Raw genomic sequence first — 22574 nt, forward strand, 5'->3', positions numbered from 1 at the left:
AACTAGGTTAATTAGGTTAACTAGGCAGGTTAGGGTAATTAGGCAAGTTATTGTAAACAAAATATAGCTTAAAGGGGCTAAAAAATTTGTCCTTAAAATGGTGATTAAAAAATTAAAAACTGCTTTTTTTCAAGCTGAAATAAAATAAATAAGACTTACTCCAGAAGAAAAAAATATTATCAGACATACTGTGAAAATTTTCTTGTTCTGTCATAATTTGGGAAATATTTAAAAAAAGAAAAAAAATCTAAGGTGGGGTTATTATTCTGACGTTAACTGTTTATAACTATTATAATAATGTGGTCTGAAAACATAATAATTTATTGTATTACATAAAGATAGTTGCAAATTATTTTTCATTATTATAATGTATTTATTTTTACAGAAAAGAGATGTTTCAGGACAAGTTAAAAAAATAAATAAATCAGACATGTTTTACTCACCCTCATGTTATTCCAAATTTGTATGACTTTCTTTATTCTGCTAAAGCCGTTGAAGAATGGAGAAAAAAGTTTGTCTGTATAATGAAAGTCAATGGGGGCCAAATTAGACCCATTCACTAAAAAAAAAGAAAATTAGGTTTTTAAAACATATCTGATTCACAGTACAGAAGAAAGATAATCATATCCGTAATATTTTCCCATTCATGGGTGTACTATCACTTTAAGCACGACAGCTTAAACTTACACGTACTGTAACAAGATTCAACATGCCACAAGGCTATTTTGACATCTCCGCAGGAGTGGCATTGCTCAGGCATGCATGGAGAGCCCCTCGTTCCCATCCCGTTACAAAAGGAGGAGGATTTCCACTCCGCTGTGGGCATGAGTTCCTGTTTGGGATCTGGGAACCTGACTTTCAATTCACAGAGTCCTGCACCTTTTCTATTTAAAGGTCACAGGATATTGTGAAAAAAAATCCCCGAACTTGTTATAGGTTTCTTCAGGTGTGAAGGGTCTGGTGTTTATATGGAAAAGAAACTTTGAGCTGCATTTCTTTTAAAATCAGATACGGTTACGCAAACAGTACATCTCCTACTATATAAAGTAGGTCTATCTTACTCAGTAAGAAGAAAGGAAACAATTTCAGCATCTTTATATTAACCCTAATATCCTTATTACTCATTTAATAATCAATGTGAGGGAAAAAAAAGGAATTAACTGAGGGCAGGTTTACACAATAGGGCTACTAAAAATGTAAAGAATAATTAACATTTGTGTAAAGCTTTTAAGACATTATAAAAACTTGAAGATTTTTAAAAATGATTAAAAACTATATTATGAAACGCAAGCAATTTACATCTCTCCACACATACTGTATGTTTCTGCAGTCTGCAATTGTTATTTTGGTTTTCAAAAACTCTGGATTGACTATAAACTGAACCTGTAATTTACATGTGCATGTCATCGTTTTCACTAAATGATGTTTAAGCACTTGCAATATTAAATTTTATTTAATATTGCATTTATTATATATATATATATATATATATATATATATATATATATATATATATATATATATATATATATATATATATATACATACATAAATAAAAGTGTAAATAATTTAAGATGAAGACAAAATATTTTAAACATTGCTATTAGTAAAACTTACTTTAAATGTCTGAACATTTGTTTAACTGATTTCATACTTAAACAAGCTAGCAAGCAAAAACACATCAACAACACCTAAAAGTAATTACATGACTAAAAGTGAGATAGAAACTGAGAAACGTTATCTTTGTAATATGTATTTAAGTGTTTGTTTTGTAACCAAATGAATCTATTAAAACAAAAAAAAAGTACATCTTAAAAACATTAAAAGACCGGCACTTAAAGAAAACCTCAAAAACCGTTGCCTTTAGCAAAACACAGAAGAGAGGGCAGAGACACTCCTCGGGTACACACCTACAGGCGTGGCTCCGGATTACACTTCCTCCTCATCCGCATCATTACGTTTAAGTAACACATCACCAGAAACTTGGGAGTGTGGAGTGTGTGTTACTTCTTGTGTTATTGAACACAAGGAAGGAATTACTTCAGTATTATGGCAGATAAAGGACCTATTTTGACATCAGTCATAATTTTCTACTTGTCCATTGGAGCTGCGATATTCCAAATCCTCGAGGAGCCGAATTTAAATTCAGCTGTGGACGATTATAAAAATAAAACTAACAATTTATTGAAGAAATATCCCTGCCTAAGTAAAGAGGTCTTGGGCGAAATTATTGAGGTAAGTTGTGTTTCATTTGTGTTTTGGGAAAACTAACGTTAACATTTTATAAACATTTATAGGAACTCCTGGAAAAGTTATTTAGTGTTATTAATACTAATTTACGGTTGCTATGGTAGTTCTCACGCAAAAGCGGATATCTGGGAAGTTTAGTCCGAAATTAACGTGAGTTAAGAAAGTGTTTTAAAAAAAATTAAAACTCCTTTTACCTGTTTTTGTCACACTTTCACTCTCTTGCGCTCAAAGAACCATCCTCGTTCGAAACATAATCGATAGCCTGCGAAACAAAGCGAAACTTGTCCTGAACGTGTCAAATCTCTGGAGATGATGGGTGTTCGGGAACCTAAATTAAAAAAGACTGAGGGTCGATTGTTCCATGTTTGTGGACTTTTCCCCCATGGGCAATAAAAGTGGCGAAGTCATTCTTAGGAATGTGCTTTTGCCAGTTGTACATTGTGCACTCATTTAAACACGACCGCGAGAACGCGCGCGCACACGTGCTTGATGAATCGAGTATGAAAACAAAACAAGCTTGTACGTCTTGTTGGTTACTAAGTTCTTAAGTGCTAATTACCTTCAAGATCTATCATTTCTAAACTAGAACCCCCGAATAAGGAATGCCTCAATAAATGTTTAAGCTTAAGCATGACGTAAAATGTCGTGCCTTTCATTTAAACTTTAACAAACGGTTCTTTCATAGAAACCTCATGCTGGTTCAGTTAATCATTAACTCAATTCTGACACATTTAACTGGCTTATTGTGTATTTTTGTGTAGTATCAACATCTTAATCGCGCATTTGAAACATAACTAATGTTTACAATGTACACAAACGTAATGCGAGCACCTTATTTCACCAGAAGATATAAGAAACTATATGATAGGGGACCAAGCACTGAACCAGAGAGATTAGCTATAGAATCAATTTATACATTGAAAAGCAGACTGCAGGTACTATGCAGTAAATGGATGTGTATTCTTAATCCTAGTTTTATAATCCCACCTAAAGTCAGCGACACACATTATACTAGCCTATGTTCTGCTGCAAGAAACGCTGATGACAGACCCTAAAATTTGTCCATTTTCACTTTTAGACTTTATAAATATGTTAATAACAAATGGCAAAGATGTTGGGATCTGCAGACAAGAAATAAAATCCAATAAAATTTAGTCCCAATGTTAAAAAGCAGTCTTGGCACAAGTTTCTTTTTTACCCACTTTAGAAACAGTCACACTAGAATGACTGGCAAATTGTAATACTTGTAGGAGATCATCTCATGGGTTCTCTTTACAAAAGCACTTTAACTATCAAGCAAGTTTTATTAGATTGTATCTGCTTTCAATCTTTAAGGAAATTATTTTATTTAGTTAATTTCAATCTATTTGCAGTAAAAACTTAAAACATGAATTCACATGTGAAGTATATATTAACAGTATATTAAAACATCTGATTATATTTTCCAGAATAACTGACCACAGAGTTAAGGGATTAGGAAAAAATCAATCTGTAAACGTGTTTTGTACTTTAAATGAGGAAAATAAAAATGGGTATGAGTGTGACCAAAAAGTATGCCAGTTTACAGTTTACAACACACTTTGTAGAAGTTTTGTGAATTAAACTGCAAAACCCAAAAGAAACGATTCTAATCAAAAGGAAAAGAGTTGGCTCACTATAGAACAAACTTTTTTAAAATTTTATTTAATATTTTTGCATTTATGAGTAAAAAGTGTCATTACTGATGTGATACCTCTTTGTTATGAATGTGACCGATGTGAAATTGCCACTTGTGTGACTTTGGTAAACCAAATGTAATAGTTGAAAACACTGACAGCTATTTTTGAGTATTTTTAAAGTACTGTAAAATACTTGCTTACACAAAAAAATTTCCAAATTTTGGTGAAAACCTTTTTTTTCATGGCAAGATTGACATTTGTATGGAATTGCTCCTATGAAGAAATATTTAACACTGTTAATCCCAATAGTTTTGTAGTTTTTAGCAAAAAATTAATGGTAAAACTTTATTCAATCTATAACTGCTGTAATCCTATTCATACCTTTCAAAATGGCCATAAGCTGGCATGGCATTGATAACAAACATTACGCCATGTTGTTTTATATCGATCACTGCTTTTGATACAGTAGGCCCATTTTGTTTACTAATATTACACCAATAATGCTTTAATTTTGTACATTGTGCACTTTGCTGTATACCGATTTTATATTTAGAGCCTCTTCAAGGAGTTTACCCCCCACCCCCCTAAAAAAAAAAAATTTCTGGTGAAAACCTAATAATTTTTTGCAAAATGTTTGCATCTGGTTCCCAGGTACAAATAGGTTACCACTTCCCAAGATTTTTCATAATAACTTCCTTTTGTGCGCAACAGAAAAGAAAAGTGCAAGTATACGACATGCATATGAACTTTATTCTTAGGTTTGGTTGAACTAACCCTTTAAGTTTGATTTGAAATGTATGGCATCTTTCAAAACTGAATTAGCTGATTGTTTATTGTCACAATACAGGCGAGGCGATTGCAAAAAATGTCGAATCATATAGCCATTGCAAAAGCAATCAAACTTGAGTTTATTGGAGTGATGCAACATGATATTGCAAGAAAACCAGTTATTCAGGTTTGTCTTCGAGAGAGGGGAAAAAACCCTGCTACTTGTTACAATTATTACATTTCTGGTTTCATATTCTTAAATCATGTATTTTGTTTTTCACAAATCCCATAAAAAGTCACAATTCTAAAATATAAACCCAGAATTTGTTTATCTTTTGCAAACTTCTTTTTTTAGAACTCTAATACAAGGAAACAAAATGTTTTTATTTTTAGTTATTTAAGGAGAAAAGAAAAGTGCATTCTTAATGTAGTTTCAGAGACATATTGAAAATAAAACTCCTCCACATTCAGTTTAAGTTGGGTGTGTTTGTTTAGTCACTAATTTGGGCATTTAAATAGCTGTGTTTACGGTCTGCGGAGATACAGTATGCACACTGCAGCCATGCTGACTCTAACTAGCCTACATTAAGACAAGGGTTTATTTTGCTGATATCTCCAAAAACTCTAAACATTCTTCCTCTTTTCCTGTTGTTCTGGCTGTCTGATCTATTGAAGCCTGTTTCCGTCTTTCAGTTTAAAAGTAAAGTAATCGTGAGATGAGGTGTAAAGTAAAATTGCAGTTTTAAGTGGAAAAAACATACAAACGTTGTGTTTGAGTTTTAAAAATGACAACAACATGGAAAAGTTTCAATAATTTTGGTTTATCTGGCATCTGACTGCCTTAAAAGTCTTTTCCCCAAAATAGTGCACTGTAAAAAGTGATTAGTTCACAACTTTTAAAGGAAAACTTAACTTTTTTTTTTTTTTTTTTTTTTTACACATTTTAAAAAACCCCTAGAATTTTTAACTTGAGCTTTTACCAATTTGGAATCCATTCAGCCGATCTTTATTTAGCATAGTTTAGCATAAATCATTAAATCAGGCTAGGTAGCAGAGGTGTAATCTTATTGTGGATGCTCAAAGTGAGTCTAGTAAAAAAGTGGAGTGTTTCTTTAAACTACGAGTAAACCAGCTGCTTCAAACCTATTTGTTGACTTTTTAAATAAAAAATGAGTAATTCATTCCCTTAGTTATGAAGTAAATAACTATGCATAATTATAAAAATGAAGTCAACTTAACATTCCAAGTTACAACAGGTTTACTCACTTTAAGTAAAGTCAACTTGACGCTCTTAAGGCAATGACTTTAGTCCCTTTCTAAAGTAAAGAATGTAATCTCTTTGAGAATTAGTCTTTCCTCCTTGTAGTATTCATGCAGACATTGTGTATTTGTCATCTAGTGCCATGTGCTAAAATGTGAACAATTGCCATTTATAGTTGCATATTACAGTTAATTATTTGTTTTATGTTTCAACAACAGGTAGTGGCGGAGGCGACTGGACAAGGTGTGACTGTAACAAAAGAAGCACAATTCAACAATTGGAATTGGGAGAATGCTGTTATTTTTGCTGCTACAGTCATCACTACTATAGGTATGTTTTCCATAGAGGTGTTCTTTTTTGTTGCAAGATAGAAAGTGAAATATTTCAAAGTCATGTGTAATATAATATATCAAGAAAGGTTATTATGGTGTTGCAGTTGCAGTAGTTTTTATTTTGACAGTGTTTTTGTTATTTGCTGGTAAATTCAGTTTAGTTTTATTTGTGTGAGATAAAAACACTTCTGTTTTAGTTATTCTAGTTTAGTAGAGTTAAAGGGCCATGACACCCCCCACTTTTGGTTCAGGTCTACCTCAGAACTTTTTCAAAAGATGCATCATAATGGGCGTGGAGCTCTGCAAGCAAAGCGCAGGAGTGGGCGTGGCCAGCAGGGGAGAAGGAGGGGAGGGAACAACTGTTGTCAGTTAGCTCACAAAATGAGACGTGAACCGTGAGGAGATGCATGATTTTATAGTATACAAAGTTAAAATGCAAAGAAATAAACAGTGATTTAAAGCATTGCTACATTTGTTACTTGTAATTTCACATACACACAACCACAATTCATATCATTATAAAGATAATCATGTTCATATAAACACTATAAACGAGGACCTTTCCCTCAATCCCCGGGTCTGAATCATAGATCTGGATGCAGACTCAGTGCAGCAGGTCTCTTGCCCTGTCTATTTTAACCATTAGCCCTGCTGGTATTCTAGAGGGTTTAGGCCAGGGGTCGGCAACCCAAAATGTTGAAAGAGCCATACTGGACCAAAAAAAACAAAAACAAATATGTCTGGAGCCGCAAAAAATTAAAAGCCTTATATAAGCCTTATAATGAAGGCAACACATGCTGTATGTATTTATATTAGCTATATTAGCCTACTATAAAAATGATTTAGTTGGCTACAAATACATACTGAGCCTTCATGATTAAATGCTTTTTTTTTTCCCTGCAGTGCATCCTGTAGAGAATGACGCACCACGTGACTACTCTGTTGTACGATGCCGTCTCAAGTTTAACTTAATTATAATATTAATGCATTATGTTTAATGTTCGAGTTTAACTTAATTACAATATTAATGAATTATGTTTAATGTTAAAGTTTAACTTCATTACAATATTAATGAATTATGTTTAATGTTAAAGTTTAACTTCATTACAATATCAATGAATTATGTTTAATGTTCAAGTTTAACTTCATTACAATATTAATGCATCATGTTTTGCTTTGATGAAATTAAAGAAATGCAGTAAAGAAATCATATTTTTGATGTTTTTTAACGTGCCCCTTACTGGGAATGTGCTCAACAAGGAAGGGTCAATCTCCAAGGGTGTGTGTCAAGGAAAGACAGTCTCGTTTTTTCCTTTCGCTACTCGCAAAATCTGCTCCCAAATGCAGTTTGCATATCAACGATCGCACCTTGTAAATAATCACCGTTGAGTGAGGGATCGGGATGGGCTTCTTTGAATTCTCTCAGGGAGGGAAAATGAGAGAGCGTGCCCCGCTGTACATCTTTGGCAAAGACAGCTTACGCTCCATGGCGCATCACACAGCCGCCGGATTGTTTACAACAGCCACCTGCCTATTCCGTGTGTCGCAGGCTATGATGCAAATCTTCGTTGACAGAAATGTTGAAAATAAATATTCTACACACTTTTACAGCATTAGAAAACGTTAAGATTGTTTGTCCTCCTATAGAAACCATATTAAAACAAAAATATATTTACCTCCCCCATCTTTTTCCGTTTTCAAACATATTTTGAAAAAGCTCCAGGGAGCCACTGGGGCAGCGCTAAAGAGCCGCATGCGGCTCTAGAGTCGTGGGTTGCCGACCCCTGGTTTAGGCAAACACAGCAGCACTGCAATGTGTCTAAATGTGAACGAACTCCTGATAAAAGACAACATCCGCCATTCTCCAATTCTCATACTGCTCTCCCGACAAAAATGCTTGCTGCACACAAACAGCTTTGCTGTATCGGCCCTGACAGATACAGATGCACATGCAACAAACCCCATGGATCATGAAAACAAACACATACAATCTTTCATGAACCGCTAAATACTGTGTGCCATGGTTCCGTGTCGCACAGCTTAGCACTGGCAGGTCTGTGTCTTGCCTTAGGAAAGCACGTGCTCTCATGAATAATTAAGAAGCCGGCTCTTCTCAGAGGATAAGAAAACTCCGCTATGAATAATAATGAGAAACCGACGTGTCATCTCTGCACTTGCAGTTTTGCGCCACGTCTCCGATTTTGATCCTGTCTCAAAAATCTTTTTAAACCCGGAAGCTGAAATTATCCAGTTTTTCCCACAATTAAAGCTGACAGGTGCGAACATTGTCCTAACTGATGCTCAACACACACAAATCTCAAAAAAAGTACTTGAGGGTTTCGTGAACCTTTAACAAACATTTCTAGTGTCAACCAAGGCAAAGTTTAGTGTTTGCAAAGCTCACATTTAAAAGTGGCATCTAAAGAAATGTCACAGACTTGCAAAGGTCAGTTTTCCACCACAGAACGAGTGCTTAATAACAATTCTGAAATTGATAATTCGAATTGTTAGTTTAGTTTCAGTATTCCTTTTTATTTATCTTTTTTCCTTTTTAATGTTTAACTTTTTTTTTCAGTTAATTTGGGCTGCATTTACCCTAAAGATCTTGATGGTCAATTCCGATTTCGTGACTGTTTCTGTTTTTTATTTTATTTAATTATCTTTTTTTTTATGACTTTCTTACATCATCTTTTAAAGGTGACTCATATCCGATTGTCTGCATTTACATAGCACACAGCAAAGGTGCAATGTGCAGGAAAAAAAAGAGTGGCCGTTAACTGACAGCTGATAATAAAAGAGCACTCTTTTTTCATTACTGTGTCCTCAATCTGTTCGCATTTTTTAGTTGTTTTGCTATAGTTTATAGCAGAAGAGTTCTTATTTCGCCTTCTTATTTTAATCTAGGCCTTTTTAAACCAGTATGCAACTTAATGTAATGAAATATCCATGGTGTGATTTCTGTTCGTGGTGTATGCAATAGTTTTAGTTTATATTGGTTACGTGGCTCTCCCTCTCGCTCTCTCTTGTTACCATGCTTAAATACTTGTGCTACATGACAATATAAAGGCTTTTTTAGCCTTCATGTATAAGATTTAAGGTTTGGGAATCTGCTGAAGTCTGTACTGAAATGAAAGCGTCAGACTTGATGTCATTCGCTAGGGTTTTTAATGACACGTGACTTGAATTGACAGGTGGAAATCTGATCTACCTGCTTACACTGCAGACATGAGGGCACATCTGATTCATATCAGATAAATTTCCACGTATGAATTGGAAACATGAATTCCATGTGTGTGTTTTTTTTTTTTTTTTTCCCTGTTTACACGTACGTGGGCCATATCTGATCGGTGCCAGATGAGAGAAAAAAAAATCGGAATTGAGTCACTTGAAAATTAACTGCAGTGTAAATGCAGCCTAGTCTTTATTTTAATTTCTTTAATAGAATAACCTTGATAGCAGATAACCCAATCGGCAAGTAAACTTTATTTACAAGCAATTAACTGTGGTATTAATAATGTCACTGTTGAAGTTGTCTCACTTCTACTTGTACAACTTCCTAAAATTCTAACTTTATTAATAAAGGGTTAGGTTTGAGACACCCTATTGTTATAATTGTCTTTAACTGACTGTTTTGTAACTATTATTATTATTATTCTGTCACCTGTCATCCACATTTAATGCAGAGAAATCTGCTCACATGATTGCATTGTATGTATTTAACAGTTAATATATTATATTTTTATAATATATTTATTGTTTATATTATATGTATTATGTATTTTTAATCACTTTTTGTGTTTATTTCTAATCAAACCATCATGCAACTGGGTTCCTTTAGGATGCTCACTTCATGCTGTATTTTGTGGCACATTAATTTTAAGAGCAAATATTACTCATTACAGATAATTTGCAAATTGAGACACAGCAGATATTTTCCTGCAAGCCCCTTTTCAGCTTAGGATAAAATGGAAAATTGCTAATTTTGCTTAATTTTCTGTTTATTTATTGGTATAACCTACAACGCCATACTGTTAGATTACAATTTAAATATATTTTATTAATATAATTTCTTTATATATTTAGTTAATTCTAACTTTATTTCTTGTGATTTTTTACTTGTTTATATGCTTGCTTACTCACAAAGTTGACCTCTTTTTTCCAATCCTGACTTTATTTCTTGCAGTTCTGATTGTATATTTGTTAGTTCTCATTTTTTTTGCAGTGCTGACTTGATTTATCAGACTTGCAAGTTTGAAACAGAAATTTAAGCTTACATGACGGAAACAAGCTTCTGTAGTTTACTAATAAATGGCTCTGATATGGTTAACAAATATTTACGAATCAAGTTTTTAAAGTCAATGACTAACTTTACATAATGATGTTGATTTGTCTGTGAAAATGTTACAAAATCATTTATTTTCAGGTAAATGAGGGTTTGGTCCCACTCTATATTAAGTGGCCTTAACTACAATGTACTTGCATCAAAAATGCCTATATTCAATGTACTTACTGTGGTCATAATGTATTGCAGAACACTTATGGTATTCGAGGTGGGATACAGTTAGGGTTAGGGACCGGTTTAGTGATATAAGTAGGTTTAAGGGTGGGTTAAGGTGTGTTGGATGGTCAAAAGTGTAATTACATCTGTAATTACAAGCCAGTATTTAATCAAGCATTAGTACAATGGAAAAGCATGCGGTTACACAATAAGTGCATTGTAACAAATTATTAGTTTCAGTGTAAGTACATTACATTAGTTAAGGCCACGTAATATAAAGTGGGGCTTAAGATTTTATTAAATAATTCATATATTATTATTATTTTAATAGTAATAGATTTTCTAATTTTTTACTCTTATGATTTCAGGTTATGGTAATGTTGCTCCAAAGACAACTGGAGGTCGTTTATTCTGTATCCTCTATGGTCTCTGTGGCATTCCTCTGTGCCTCACCTGGATAAGTGAGCTGGGTACATTTTTTGGCAGCAGGACAAAGCGTCTAAGTCAGTTGCTCCTCCACAGTGGCCTCAATGTGGTAAGAATATCATTAAGATCAGCTGCTTCACCCTTGTAAAGATGAAAAAGCATTTTTTAAAACATTGTTCTCATTTTCTCTTCTTTGACAGAGAAAAGTTCAGTTCATCTGCACAATTGTGTTCCTTTTATGGGGCTTCTTGGTTCACTTAATCATCCCAGCCTTTGTGTTCATGTTCTTTGAGAATTGGACTTACTTAGAAGGCCTGTACTTCTCCTTCACCACCCTGACGACTGTCGGTTTTGGTGACTATGTGGCAGGTAACTTTAAAATTGCCAAATGGATTTTTACATTTGTGCTGGGAAGAACGGGGGATTTGACACATTTAAATGAAAACACTAAAAGTACTTTTATGCATTCAGCAACAGGACATAAAAACAAAACACATTTAATCATAGGTCTTAAACTCGATTCCTGAAGGGCCGCAGCTCTGCAGTTTTCTTCAACCCTAATCAAACACAGCTGATCCGACTAATCAAGGTGTTCAAGACTAGATTATGAAGCAGGTGTGAGTTGGAGGTGGTTGGAACTAAACTACGCAGAGCTGTGGCTCTCCAAGAATTGAGATTGAGACCATTGCATTTAATCGTCTGTGCAATTTTTTAATGTAGTTTCATAAACTTGTTTTTCTGCAGCCCAGATTCAAGGTGCAGTAGGTGATCTGGCAAAATGCTAAATGCTTAGCATATTATCTTTGGATGGCGGGGAGGGACTGTGATTCAAAGCCACGCCTCCAGAAATTGCAAACATGCGCACCGTGTCACAACAGCAGACAACCCACTAGTTCATGTCATTCGCCAGTTAGTTAGTGTTTGGCCGGTGATGTACAGGAATTACATTTATTACTTAGCCACACTTACATGCGATTTCAGAGCAAATATTTGGGGTAGCATGGTAAACAGTATAGAATATAAAAGCAACTTCAGCTCAATGAAGCAGGCTAGGCGGAATAGCGCTGATGTTTTGTAGTTAAACTAAATATAAATCTACATTATCGATGCTGTCCGAAAAGTCCCTTATAAAACTGAAAATAGTCGCAACAATCTTTTCTCTGGGAGATTTCAGTGGCTGAACAACACGTCTGGCATACAAGTCATTCATAACACAACTCAATCTAACATAAGCTTAGCCTGACTAAAATAGTTTTAAAACAGAACATTAGCTGTCTAACAGTAATACTTTAGCCATGGTATAGTCCTTCCTCCAGTGTGCAAAAGTAACTCCAATACTGAGTCAGGATTTTCAAAAGTATCAATTCAGCATTTGATTTCACCACGTCTGTGATTGTCTCGTGAACGAGCGGCGCTCATGCTGCCGGCCATGCGCAAATGGCGGATCGGCGTGAACAGAGATACGCAGAATCTGAATCTACATTTGCTGACAGACAGTTTAAGCTACAGATCGGAATTATGGGAGATGTTGGCCTGACAATATGTAATTGGATGAACATTTTTTAGTTTTATGTACGGTGGCCAGGAAGTGCAAATTAAAACAACATTACAAAATGTGAAACACTTTTAAAATACAAAGCTCAAGAAAAATTTAAATTTTGAAAAAACATTTTTACCTATCATCAGACAATTACATAGGACAACGATTTTACAAAGGACGAAAAAGTTTACGTTTTAGAAAAAAAATTAACAAGACTCAAAACGTTTACAAATCCCGAAACAAATTTACAATTACAGATTCCTTACGGAAAGGGTATGTTTCACACACCGCACCGGGAGTGACCCGGAATGTACCACACAAACTGGAAAATATCAGCTCGTGAGTGACTTTGTAGACACAGGTTTCCACGAGTCTACAACTATAAAAATCATGGTTTGAACAACTGCGATTAAAACATATTAGAGCTATTCTGTGATAATATCAGCATGAGAGTATGTAGAAACATGTAAACGCAAGTACATGGAAACAATCATAGCACGGCATTTGTTGACTGATAAAGATATCAAAACCTATCCCAAACTGTAGACCCGAGTAGATCAGATAAGACGGTTTATGCATAACCTTTTAACATGGGTTCGAATCCCCTTGATGACATGTCAATTATAATTATTTTGTTAATTTAGTTTTGGATTATACTGTTCTGCTACACAGATATTAAGAATCAATAATGTTTACGCTGACACCAAGTAATAAAAATATTTATTTGGTATGGCCATGTTTTGTTGCTGTGAAAAAGTGACGAATCTGCCAATTTGCAAATGTGAATAGTTTACATCTGGAAAGGGGCCTCAGTTAACATGCAGTTTACTGTTAAGAGTCCTTAAGCAGATGTTTACACCGTGTAAGCTTGACAACAAATCCAACATTATAGAGTACGAGTGGCCCTGGTTAAAATATTGAACACATTAATTCAGTATGTCTGGTGTTTCCGTCTGCTCCGGGTCCTTTATAAACTCCAAACACCGACCACACGTAAAGCAAAACTGCGTTAAGCTGCTCGTGTGTTTGCCACAAAACGGGCAAAATAACCCTCAACCGCAGTCCATGTTCGGTCACCATAAACTTTGTTTACACCATGTACTCCACAGCACAAATTTACCGCACTCACCAACAACAACAACTTTCCCCCACATCACTCCCGGTGTGGTACATTCCACGTCACTTCCGGTGTGTGGTACATTCCCTTTCCGTAAGGAATCTGTAATTGTAAATTTGTTTCGGGATTTGTAAGTGTTTTGCGTCTTGTTAATTTTTTTCTAAAATGTAAATTTGTTTCGTCCTTGGTAAAATTGTTTTTCCTATGTAATTGTGTCTGATGATAGGTAAAAATGTGTTTCAAAATGTAAATTTGTTTCGTCCTTGGTAAAATTGTTTTTCCTATGTAATTGTGTCTGATGATAGGTAAAAATGTGTTTCAAAATGTAAATTTGTCTCGAGCTTTGTAAAAGTGTTTCACACTTTGTAATGTTGTTTTGCATTTCCCGGCCACCGTATTTATGCCTTACCCAGAATATAAAAATACATATAAACACATTTAGATCATTTACTTTAATCATTACCATTGGACTGTGAAGAGAATTTCAACCAGCACAACCAAAAATGTTTCTGAAGACTATCACCTACTGCACCTTTAATTGGAAATAAATGCCCAGCCTACATTTTTTTTGTGAAATGTTCCAGGTTTTGTTGACCGTTTCAGATGACAAATTGACTAGAGAGAGCTGTCTAAACCTATTCAATTACAAATCATAGACACTAAGTTGTTTTGTGGTATTTATTTGGTGTTGTGCAAAGAACTGCACAAAAAGAAAGCATTATTCATTAATAATGTCACAGTAAATGTCATTGGTGTGAAAAGGATGAAAAGTGGTTGGCATCATACTGTCTCTTGTGGTTGCTTGATACTGGAATTGGGTAACAATCGATACTGAAATGTTAAAAATGTCCATTTTCTGCTAGCATTTGAGCACGTTCTTGAATACACTGGTTTGTCATTGGGTTCACATGCCTAACAGAAATGACTGTGATTGGCCGTGAAGGTCATGAGTTCACCAAACTCACCGCTGTTTACCAAGTGTAACCACAGATTCAGGGACACTGGAATGTTTTAAAGCCGCGATTCATCAGTAGATCGCTCGGATGTCCACTTATAGACAAACCACCTGATCGACTTGACTTTAAAAACACTCCAGTGTCCCTGTACCTGTGGATAACCTCAGTAAACAGCGGTGAGTTTGGTGGACTGATGACCTTCGCGGCCAGTCACAGACATTTCTGTTGAGCACGGGAACCCAATGGCAAATCAGCGGTGTTTAAGAACGTGCTTAATAGCGTTTAAATGTTAGTGAGAAATGGAAGTTTTTAAAACTTCAGTATCGATTGGTACCGGATTCAAGTATCATGACAACCCTACTGTCCCACTGCATTCCTTTTATCTAGAAGCTGCACTCAAATCTATATTGAGGTAAGTTTTTGCGATGTCATCAAAAAATGTAGGCTGAAACATGCATTTCCAGTGAGCTTGTTGCTTTTCTGAGTGCTTGTCATGCTTATTATACTTACTGTTTTCTATACAAACTATGACATTCTATTTATGTACATGAAAATGTATAGTTGACTGAACTGTCATCAAATTTAAAAGTCATTTAGAGGTCAGAAAACCTCTGCCTGCTTTTGGACCCCTGTGGAAAAGAGTTATAGTTTTAAAATACGAGTTTGATTGTCCTCTGTTAACCTGAGAGTGCAAATCTTGGGTTGCAGTCGGCTCACACGTGAATCTACTTGCAAGTGCTTGATGCATTGCTTCCTGCAATTGTGACTCTGTAAACATATGCAGCTTAAAAACAGCCTCCACGTGGTGTAAAAATAGTGCTAGATAGGCAAATCAAACTGGTTAGTCCCGTTTTGAATAAAGATAAATCACTTTGTTTCCATACAGGGGTGGACCCATCCGTAAACTACCCCACTCTCTACAGATTCTTTGTCCAGCTATGGATCTACCTGGGCCTTGCTTGGTTGTCATTGTTCTTCAGTTGGAACGTGCATATGGTGGTGGAAGCTCATAAAGTTTTAAAGAAAAGGAGGATGAGACGCCACAGGCTGCCCACCGATGACGTGCCGGAAAAAAAAGAAGTGAAAAAAACACCAAAGCCACCTCCTCGCTCTGGAGTCATTGACATCTTTGAGTTCATGTCCGAGAAGGTCGAGGACTACAGCGACGTTATCCGAGCTATCGGAGCAGACGAAAAGAGAAGGAAAAAGAAACAGGAGGAGGAACTGGCACGATCCAAGAGCTGCAGTGACCTTTTGCAAGGCCTGGTCATCCCGCTTGATCACTCTCCTCGTCTGCAACGGCGGTTCAGTGTCAGCGCCAACATGTGCATGGCCATATCTGATGAGTCTGTGGATGGCCTCAACAATAACAATTGCAAACAAGAGGATGACACACTAACTAAAGTGCGCCATAAAGACCAGAAGGTTAATCGAGAGAGAGCGGAGAATCCTGCACGTTGTGCATGGGACTCTAGATCATCTGATCCATCAATCTTTCAAAGTTCCACTGTTACCAACAGCACTAATAGAGGATCAAGATTCTCAGTGTCCAAAGTTTCAGAAGATCGTTTATTAGGGAAGAGGAAAAGCTTTGGTTGAAGGAGCTAGTGGACCAAAGCTGGACCAAAAACCAAAGCTAGTGGACCAAGACTCTCTGTGTCCAAAGTACTGGAAGAGCATTTAGAGACTGATCTGGAAGATTGTAGAACAAAACACTAATCTGGAAAGATTTCAGGAATGGTTCTACTTTTTATGAATGAGGGATGAAGATTCCCCGTGTCTAGAGTTTCAGATTTTAAACATTTTCAAATGTGACGTTCACTGATCATTTCAGAGGAGAAACCAAGACCTTGGAACATTGTTCCCATATGCAGCCAGGTGCATCCTTTTGTTAATGAAAGCTGCGAAAGCGTTCACTTGCTTTTCACAGTATCAAAAGACATTCAGGTAGCACGCAGGGCCTTGTAGCCGTCTGTGACCAAGATAAGGATATGAGGGTTGGCAGAGGAAATGATGCCGGTTTCCTTCCACGCAAGGACCTTCACAGACGTTGGACAGTTTGGGTGCGGTACTGCGGTTTTTAACCATGCTTATTTTTATTCGTTCTCTGGATTATGTTACCAAGATGAACTTTAGGCAAATGGTGGGATATTTTTGGAATTAAATTATAGCACACCTCCTGACTGTGCAGTATATACTGAACAACAGACTATTTCTGTAATGTAAGGCAACTATCAACCAAATGAGTTGCAGGAATTACGATGACTTTTAAAGCAGTTCCCCAGCAACCATATCATCCTGCACCCAAACAGTATTGGTGTTGGGAAGTCAATCAAATAGAACAATGTTCATAGTATTATATCTTCAGCAAAACTAGAAATGAAAGGTCATGTTGAGCACACTGCAGGGCAATATATCCCACATTGTGTTATTTGATTGTACTGAATGTCTTAAATGCTGTTGCAGGTCAGTGGTTTGGAAGCATTTAATCATTTGCCTTCTGTAGAAACACTTAACCAGGCTTCCAGAGAATAGCCTTTTCATGAACGAGTGGTTCGGGCGATTGTATGTTACTTGATCTTATCATTTGACTGATTACAGATTTTCTTGAGAAGTTCGTCTTGGCTTCTTTATGTATTAGTTTGAACACTTGTTTTGCCATTTTTTTTTTTTTTTATAATAAACTATTTTTTTACAGAATGTCTCAATCTGTTGTTGCCAAACCACATCCGGACGCTGACAGAAGTGATGAAATGTGACTAAAAGTACTTTTAATCTAAAAAAATATAGGTATGGGAGAATACATTTGGATGCCATTTTAAGTTTTTTTTTTTTTTTTTTTTTTCTGAAACACCATAGAGACGTTAATTACTACAAAATGCTTTTGCAATCGTACATTTTATTAAATGTTATAGTGTTCAAAGATTAAAAATGAACCTGAATCAGCAATAACATCTGCATAATGCACCATTTGCTTCCACAATATGAAAACAGATGACAAAAATGTTACATTACTCAAATTTGCATCAGTTCGATTTAGACATCTGATATATATTTAGACAGTCTTCAGCAGCCCTACATGTTGTACATTTTTGCATTTAAAATGTTTCGCAACATTGCTGGTGTGATGCACTCCTTACATCTCTTCATCAAACAGAATTATGTATGTGATCTTGCGCTTTGGTCCTATATTTATGCTGAGCATTTCTCTTGATGCTTTAGCCGTTACCATGCAGTGCATATTTGTGTTTGCATAATTGCAAGTCAAGTACAAAAGCTAAACCTCAAGTAGTTTGAATGCTTATGCAACTGACAACAATGCAGTACAGTTGCAGTTATGCTCTGATGTGAATAAACAGTTGGTTCTGATGGCAGTGCCAATGGCAGTTTGTCAATGTTCTGTTAAATAGTCATAAGGCGTCTGTTCAGTTGGTCATCCATAACTCCACTTCAACACTGCAAAAAACAGCAGGTCTGCTATCCAGAGAAACACAGTCTCAACAGGTAAAAGGCACCTCCAACATGGAGGATTCCTCTGTGGTACAAATTAAGGTGCAGTCATGTTTACCCTCATGAGAAATTCTGTGGGCAGTAACTGGATAAATTAGCCTCCAAAGGGAGCATGAGCAACCAATGGACATCACATGAAAGGGGTTGTTCGAATCTGAACTGCTCAAAACTAGCCACTTAAAAGGGCTCATTTGGGAGGGGTGATGAACATTTTCCCCAAGATAACTCCCATGAGTCTTTATAGGGTTGCAGGGGACCAAAAAAACTATTGACTGGAATTCATGTCTGCGTCATGTGTCACAAATGTTATATCCACAAACAATTGTGAGTGTCTATCAATTGTACCCTTCGGAAATCTTCATTCCAAAAGAATCTTTTGAAGTGGGCAGTTTTACGCACTTTGGTTTAAAACAATTCTTCAATACGGCAGCCACAGTTGTTTATACTCTGGAGTATTCTTTAGAAAAGGGGCCACCATATTTGGTCCCGGAGCGCTGGTGTCCTGCAGCCTTTTCCTCCAACCCTAATCAAACACACCTGAACAAGATAATCAAGGTACTCATGCGACAAGTTTCACATTTTGCTGAGTTCTAAAGTTCAAGAATGGTGACCTGCGAAATTAGACCAGGGGTGTCCAAACTCGGTCCTGGAGGGACAGTGTCCTGCAAAGTTTACTTCCAACCCCAATCAGACACACCTGGGCTAGCTAATCAAGCTCCTACTAGGCTTTATAGAAACATCCCTGCAGGTGTTTTGAAACAAGTTGGAGCTTAAATCTGCAGGACACATGTCATCCAGGACCGAGTTTGGACATCCCTGCGTCAGAATGATAGAACAGGGGTGTCCAAACTAGGTCCTTGAGGGCCGGTGTCCTGCAGAGTTTAGCTCCAACTTCCTTTAACACACCTGTCTGGAAGTTTCTAGTATACCTAGAAAGAGTCTGATTAGCTGGTTCAGGTTGTGTTTAATTGCGGTTGGAACTAAAATCTGCAGGACACTGACCCCCCAGGACCGAGTTTGGACACCCCTGTGATAGAAGATCAAAACATGATCTCTCTATACAGAAATGTAAAATACACAGCAATTGCTCACTTATATCAATGTCTAATTGTTCTGTCTTTGTGCAACGCCGTATAACAGAATTTCACATGCTCAAACTTTAGTGCAGGGGTCACCAAACTCAATCCTGGAGGTCCGGTGTCCTGTAAAGATTAGTTTCAAATCCAATCAGACGTGCAGGTGTGTTGAGGCAAGTTGGAGCTAAAATCTGCAGGACACTGGCCCTCTAAGACTGAGTTTGGGCACCCCTGCTCTAGTGTGACAGCGGCATCACTAAGTAGACTTAAAATTTCCAAGCAGGTCTGTTGAGGCAAGCTGGAGCTAAACTGCATGACATCAGCCCTCCATGGCCAAGTTTGGCGACCCCTTCTTTAGAGGTAGGTTTAACCAACATTCAGGATGCAGCATTGTACCTGACATAATTCATCCCTTTAATCCCCTCAGCTGACAGTCCTCTGGTCAGATTTATGCCCTAAACTGCTAGTCCTGGAATGCTTATGAGTTTAGTACACCTTGCCTCAACCTTACTGCTTGGAAGTTTCAAATATACCTAGTGCCTTAATTAGCTTGCTTTGGATTTTGACTAGAGTGACATGGTGGCTCGGTGATTAGAACTGTCGCCGCACAGCAAGGTCACTGGTTCGAGTCTCGGCTAGGTCAATTGACATTTCTGTGTGGAGTTTGCATGTTCTCCCCATGTTTGTGTGGGTTTCCTCCGGGTGCTCCGGTTTCCACAACAGTTCAAAGACATGCAGTATAGGTTTGGATTGAATAAACTAAATTGACCGTAGTGTACCATTGTGAATGGATGTTTCCCAGTACTGCGTTGCAGCTGGATGAACATCCGTTGTGTAAAACGTGCTGGATAACTTAGCAGTTCATTCCGCTTTGGTCCCCCTGGTGAATAAAGGGACTAAGCCGAAGAAAAATTAATGAATGGTTTTTGACTGGGCTTGAAGCTAAACCCTGCCTGACACTGCCCCTGACCCCTGGCATAAGGGATGAGCCCTTCAGAATGAAACAAACTCTGGGGCTTTGAGGGTTGGAACACATAACGCTAACATTTCCCCACACTAATTAGATGTAAGATTTTAGTTTGTCAACATTTCAACACCCATATTTAATTATATACTACAATCCTTATTGTTTTAAAAGTGCTAAGCAAATTTATGGCCGCAGTATTGAGAGTGAACAAGGGATTTGTTTTGCCCTTACCTGCCCAAATTTCAGTACAGAGACTAACTTTAAACCCAGTTTTAGAATAGCCAATAGCCATTTACTCACCCTCATGCCACTCTAAATTTCAAATGACTCTGGAGTGACATGAGTCAGTAAATTAGGACACACCTTGAAACTTAGCAGTAACTCTTACTCAAATTTGTAAAACCACATTTTTAAACTGCTTCCCCTAGGAATCGATGAGTGTGTGCCAATGGCAGACTTGCTGACCCTCTGACTCCTTCATTTGAGTCCAGTGCTCCTCTTGCTCCTCTGTGGTGCTGTTGAGGCCCAGAGCGACCCAACCTACCCGCTCTCTCCTCTTCATGCTACTCCGGCGACTGTACACAGATACCTGGAGGGTGACCTCAGATAGCTGAAAAAGTGCCACCTGGAAGACAAATGTCTCTTTGTAGGTTGGGTTGGGCTGGCCACGGCAGACAGAGGTCTTACATTTAGACATCTCCTTCCCTTTGGAGTCCAGCATTGTAAGCTTCACATAAGTGTCTGATGGAAGGCGAGAGGAAAAAGTGAGTTAGCACCACCTGGTGGTGAAGATGATCTCATGCACTACCAAATGCATGTGTTACAAGCTAATACAAGAAATGTAATACTAGCTACATAACTTTTACTACATGATATTTTTAAAGTTGCAGGATTATATGATTATTTTAGTGTGCTATATTCTATCCCCACACTATAAACTCTATAACAGGGGTCACCAACCTTTATGAAACTGAGAGCTACTTCTTGGATACCGATTACACTTCTCAAATAACAAATTTGCTCAATTTACTTTTAAATATACTTCATGTTTTTGGTAATAATTAATGATATTAGACGAATGATCATGTTAATGATTTTTACAAATATTATCAACAATGATTTAACAGGGTAGGAAATACCCTGTATTTAATGTATCAATGTGCAACACTTTATTTTTATATATCTCTGCAAATTTTACATTTTTTTAATGATAACTTCTATATTAGATGAAGCTTAATGGTAAGTGGCGCTATGATGAGCTATTTTTAGAACAGGCCTGCGGGCAACACATGTTATCCCCGCAGGCACCATGTTGGTGAGCCCTGCTCTATAATAACTACAATAAGAGTAGCATAGTGAGATATTCCACCACAGAGACACTGGATTAATCATAATTTGCACAAAATGTAAACTTAATAATATTCTAGATTAAAACAAATACTTAATTAAAGCACATTGGCACATAGGTGACCCCTGACCACAAAACCAGTCAAAAGTGTTTGATATTTTAAATTGATATTTGTGCATACTGTGAAACCTAAATAAGACATGTGGCTGGGATACAACTATTTGAAACTTTGAAAGTTAAAAACCCCTTGAGAAAATCATCTTTAATATTATCCAAATTTATCCAAAATTCTTAGCAATGCTTATTACTAATCAAAATAAAATTTGGATATATTTTATGGTTGGAAATTTACAAAATGTCTTCATGGGACATGATTTTCACTTAATATTACTGTGCAACTTAAGAGGTTTTGTGGTCCAGAGTCACATACTGTATTCATAAATGCATTTTGAGCTAGCCCTGAATAATTTCATGTGCAACAAAGAGTTTCCAGAGACTTGTGATCACATTTTGTGTTGCTGAAAACTGATCAGTAAATGGCTAAGGGCTCTATTTTGACGATGCATGCGCAAAATGCTGGGCGCAAACGCATTTAGGGCGTGTCAGAATCCACTTTTGCTATTATAAGGACGGAAAAATCCGCTTTGTGTCGTGGCACATGGTCTAAAAGGGTTGAGCTTATTTTCTTAATGAGTAAACCAAGTCTCATCTCCAATTCCCTTTAAGAGCCAGTTGCGTCGCGCCATAGCGCATTTGCTATTTACATGACGGACTTTGTAAGTGGAAAAACTAAGGCGTTTCACTAGCAGGAAAACAGTTAAACAGAGCATCTGCAGTGTGAGAATGAGAGATAAGGCCTCTCATTAT

At 36.7% G+C, this 22574-nt stretch overlaps 2 protein-coding genes across 18 annotated transcripts in view; one reads left to right on the forward strand and one right to left on the reverse strand.

Annotated features, from left to right (window-relative positions):
* The first annotated feature begins 1982 nt into the window (after positions 1-1982).
* kcnk5b (potassium channel, subfamily K, member 5b) lies at positions 1983-17503 on the forward strand. The gene is given in 5 exon segments (NM_200633.1): positions 1983-2235; positions 6156-6267; positions 11136-11302; positions 11394-11562; positions 15693-17503. Coding segments are annotated over 5 exon segments (1347 nt in total). The 5' UTR covers positions 1983-2049; the 3' UTR covers positions 16406-17503.
* A 119-nt stretch (positions 17504-17622) lies between these two features.
* syt14b (synaptotagmin XIVb) overlaps positions 17623-22574 on the reverse strand; it is a 39010-nt gene continuing 34058 nt past the window's right edge. For 11 of the 17 annotated variants that reach the window (XM_068215486.2, XM_073932765.1, XM_073932766.1 and 8 more), the window contains one exon: positions 17623-21100. In XM_068215486.2, the coding sequence (XP_068071587.1) occupies positions 20784-21100 (317 nt within the window). In that variant the 3' untranslated portion in view covers positions 17623-20783. The remainder of the gene's footprint in view (positions 21101-22574) is intronic. The other 6 variants (XM_073932774.1, XM_009294574.4, XM_073932775.1 and 3 more) reach the window with 2 other exon arrangements.

Source organism: Danio rerio, chromosome 20, assembly GCF_049306965.1.
Source record: "Danio rerio strain Tuebingen ecotype United States chromosome 20, GRCz12tu, whole genome shotgun sequence".
Taxonomy (NCBI): domain Eukaryota; kingdom Metazoa; phylum Chordata; class Actinopteri; order Cypriniformes; family Danionidae; genus Danio; species Danio rerio.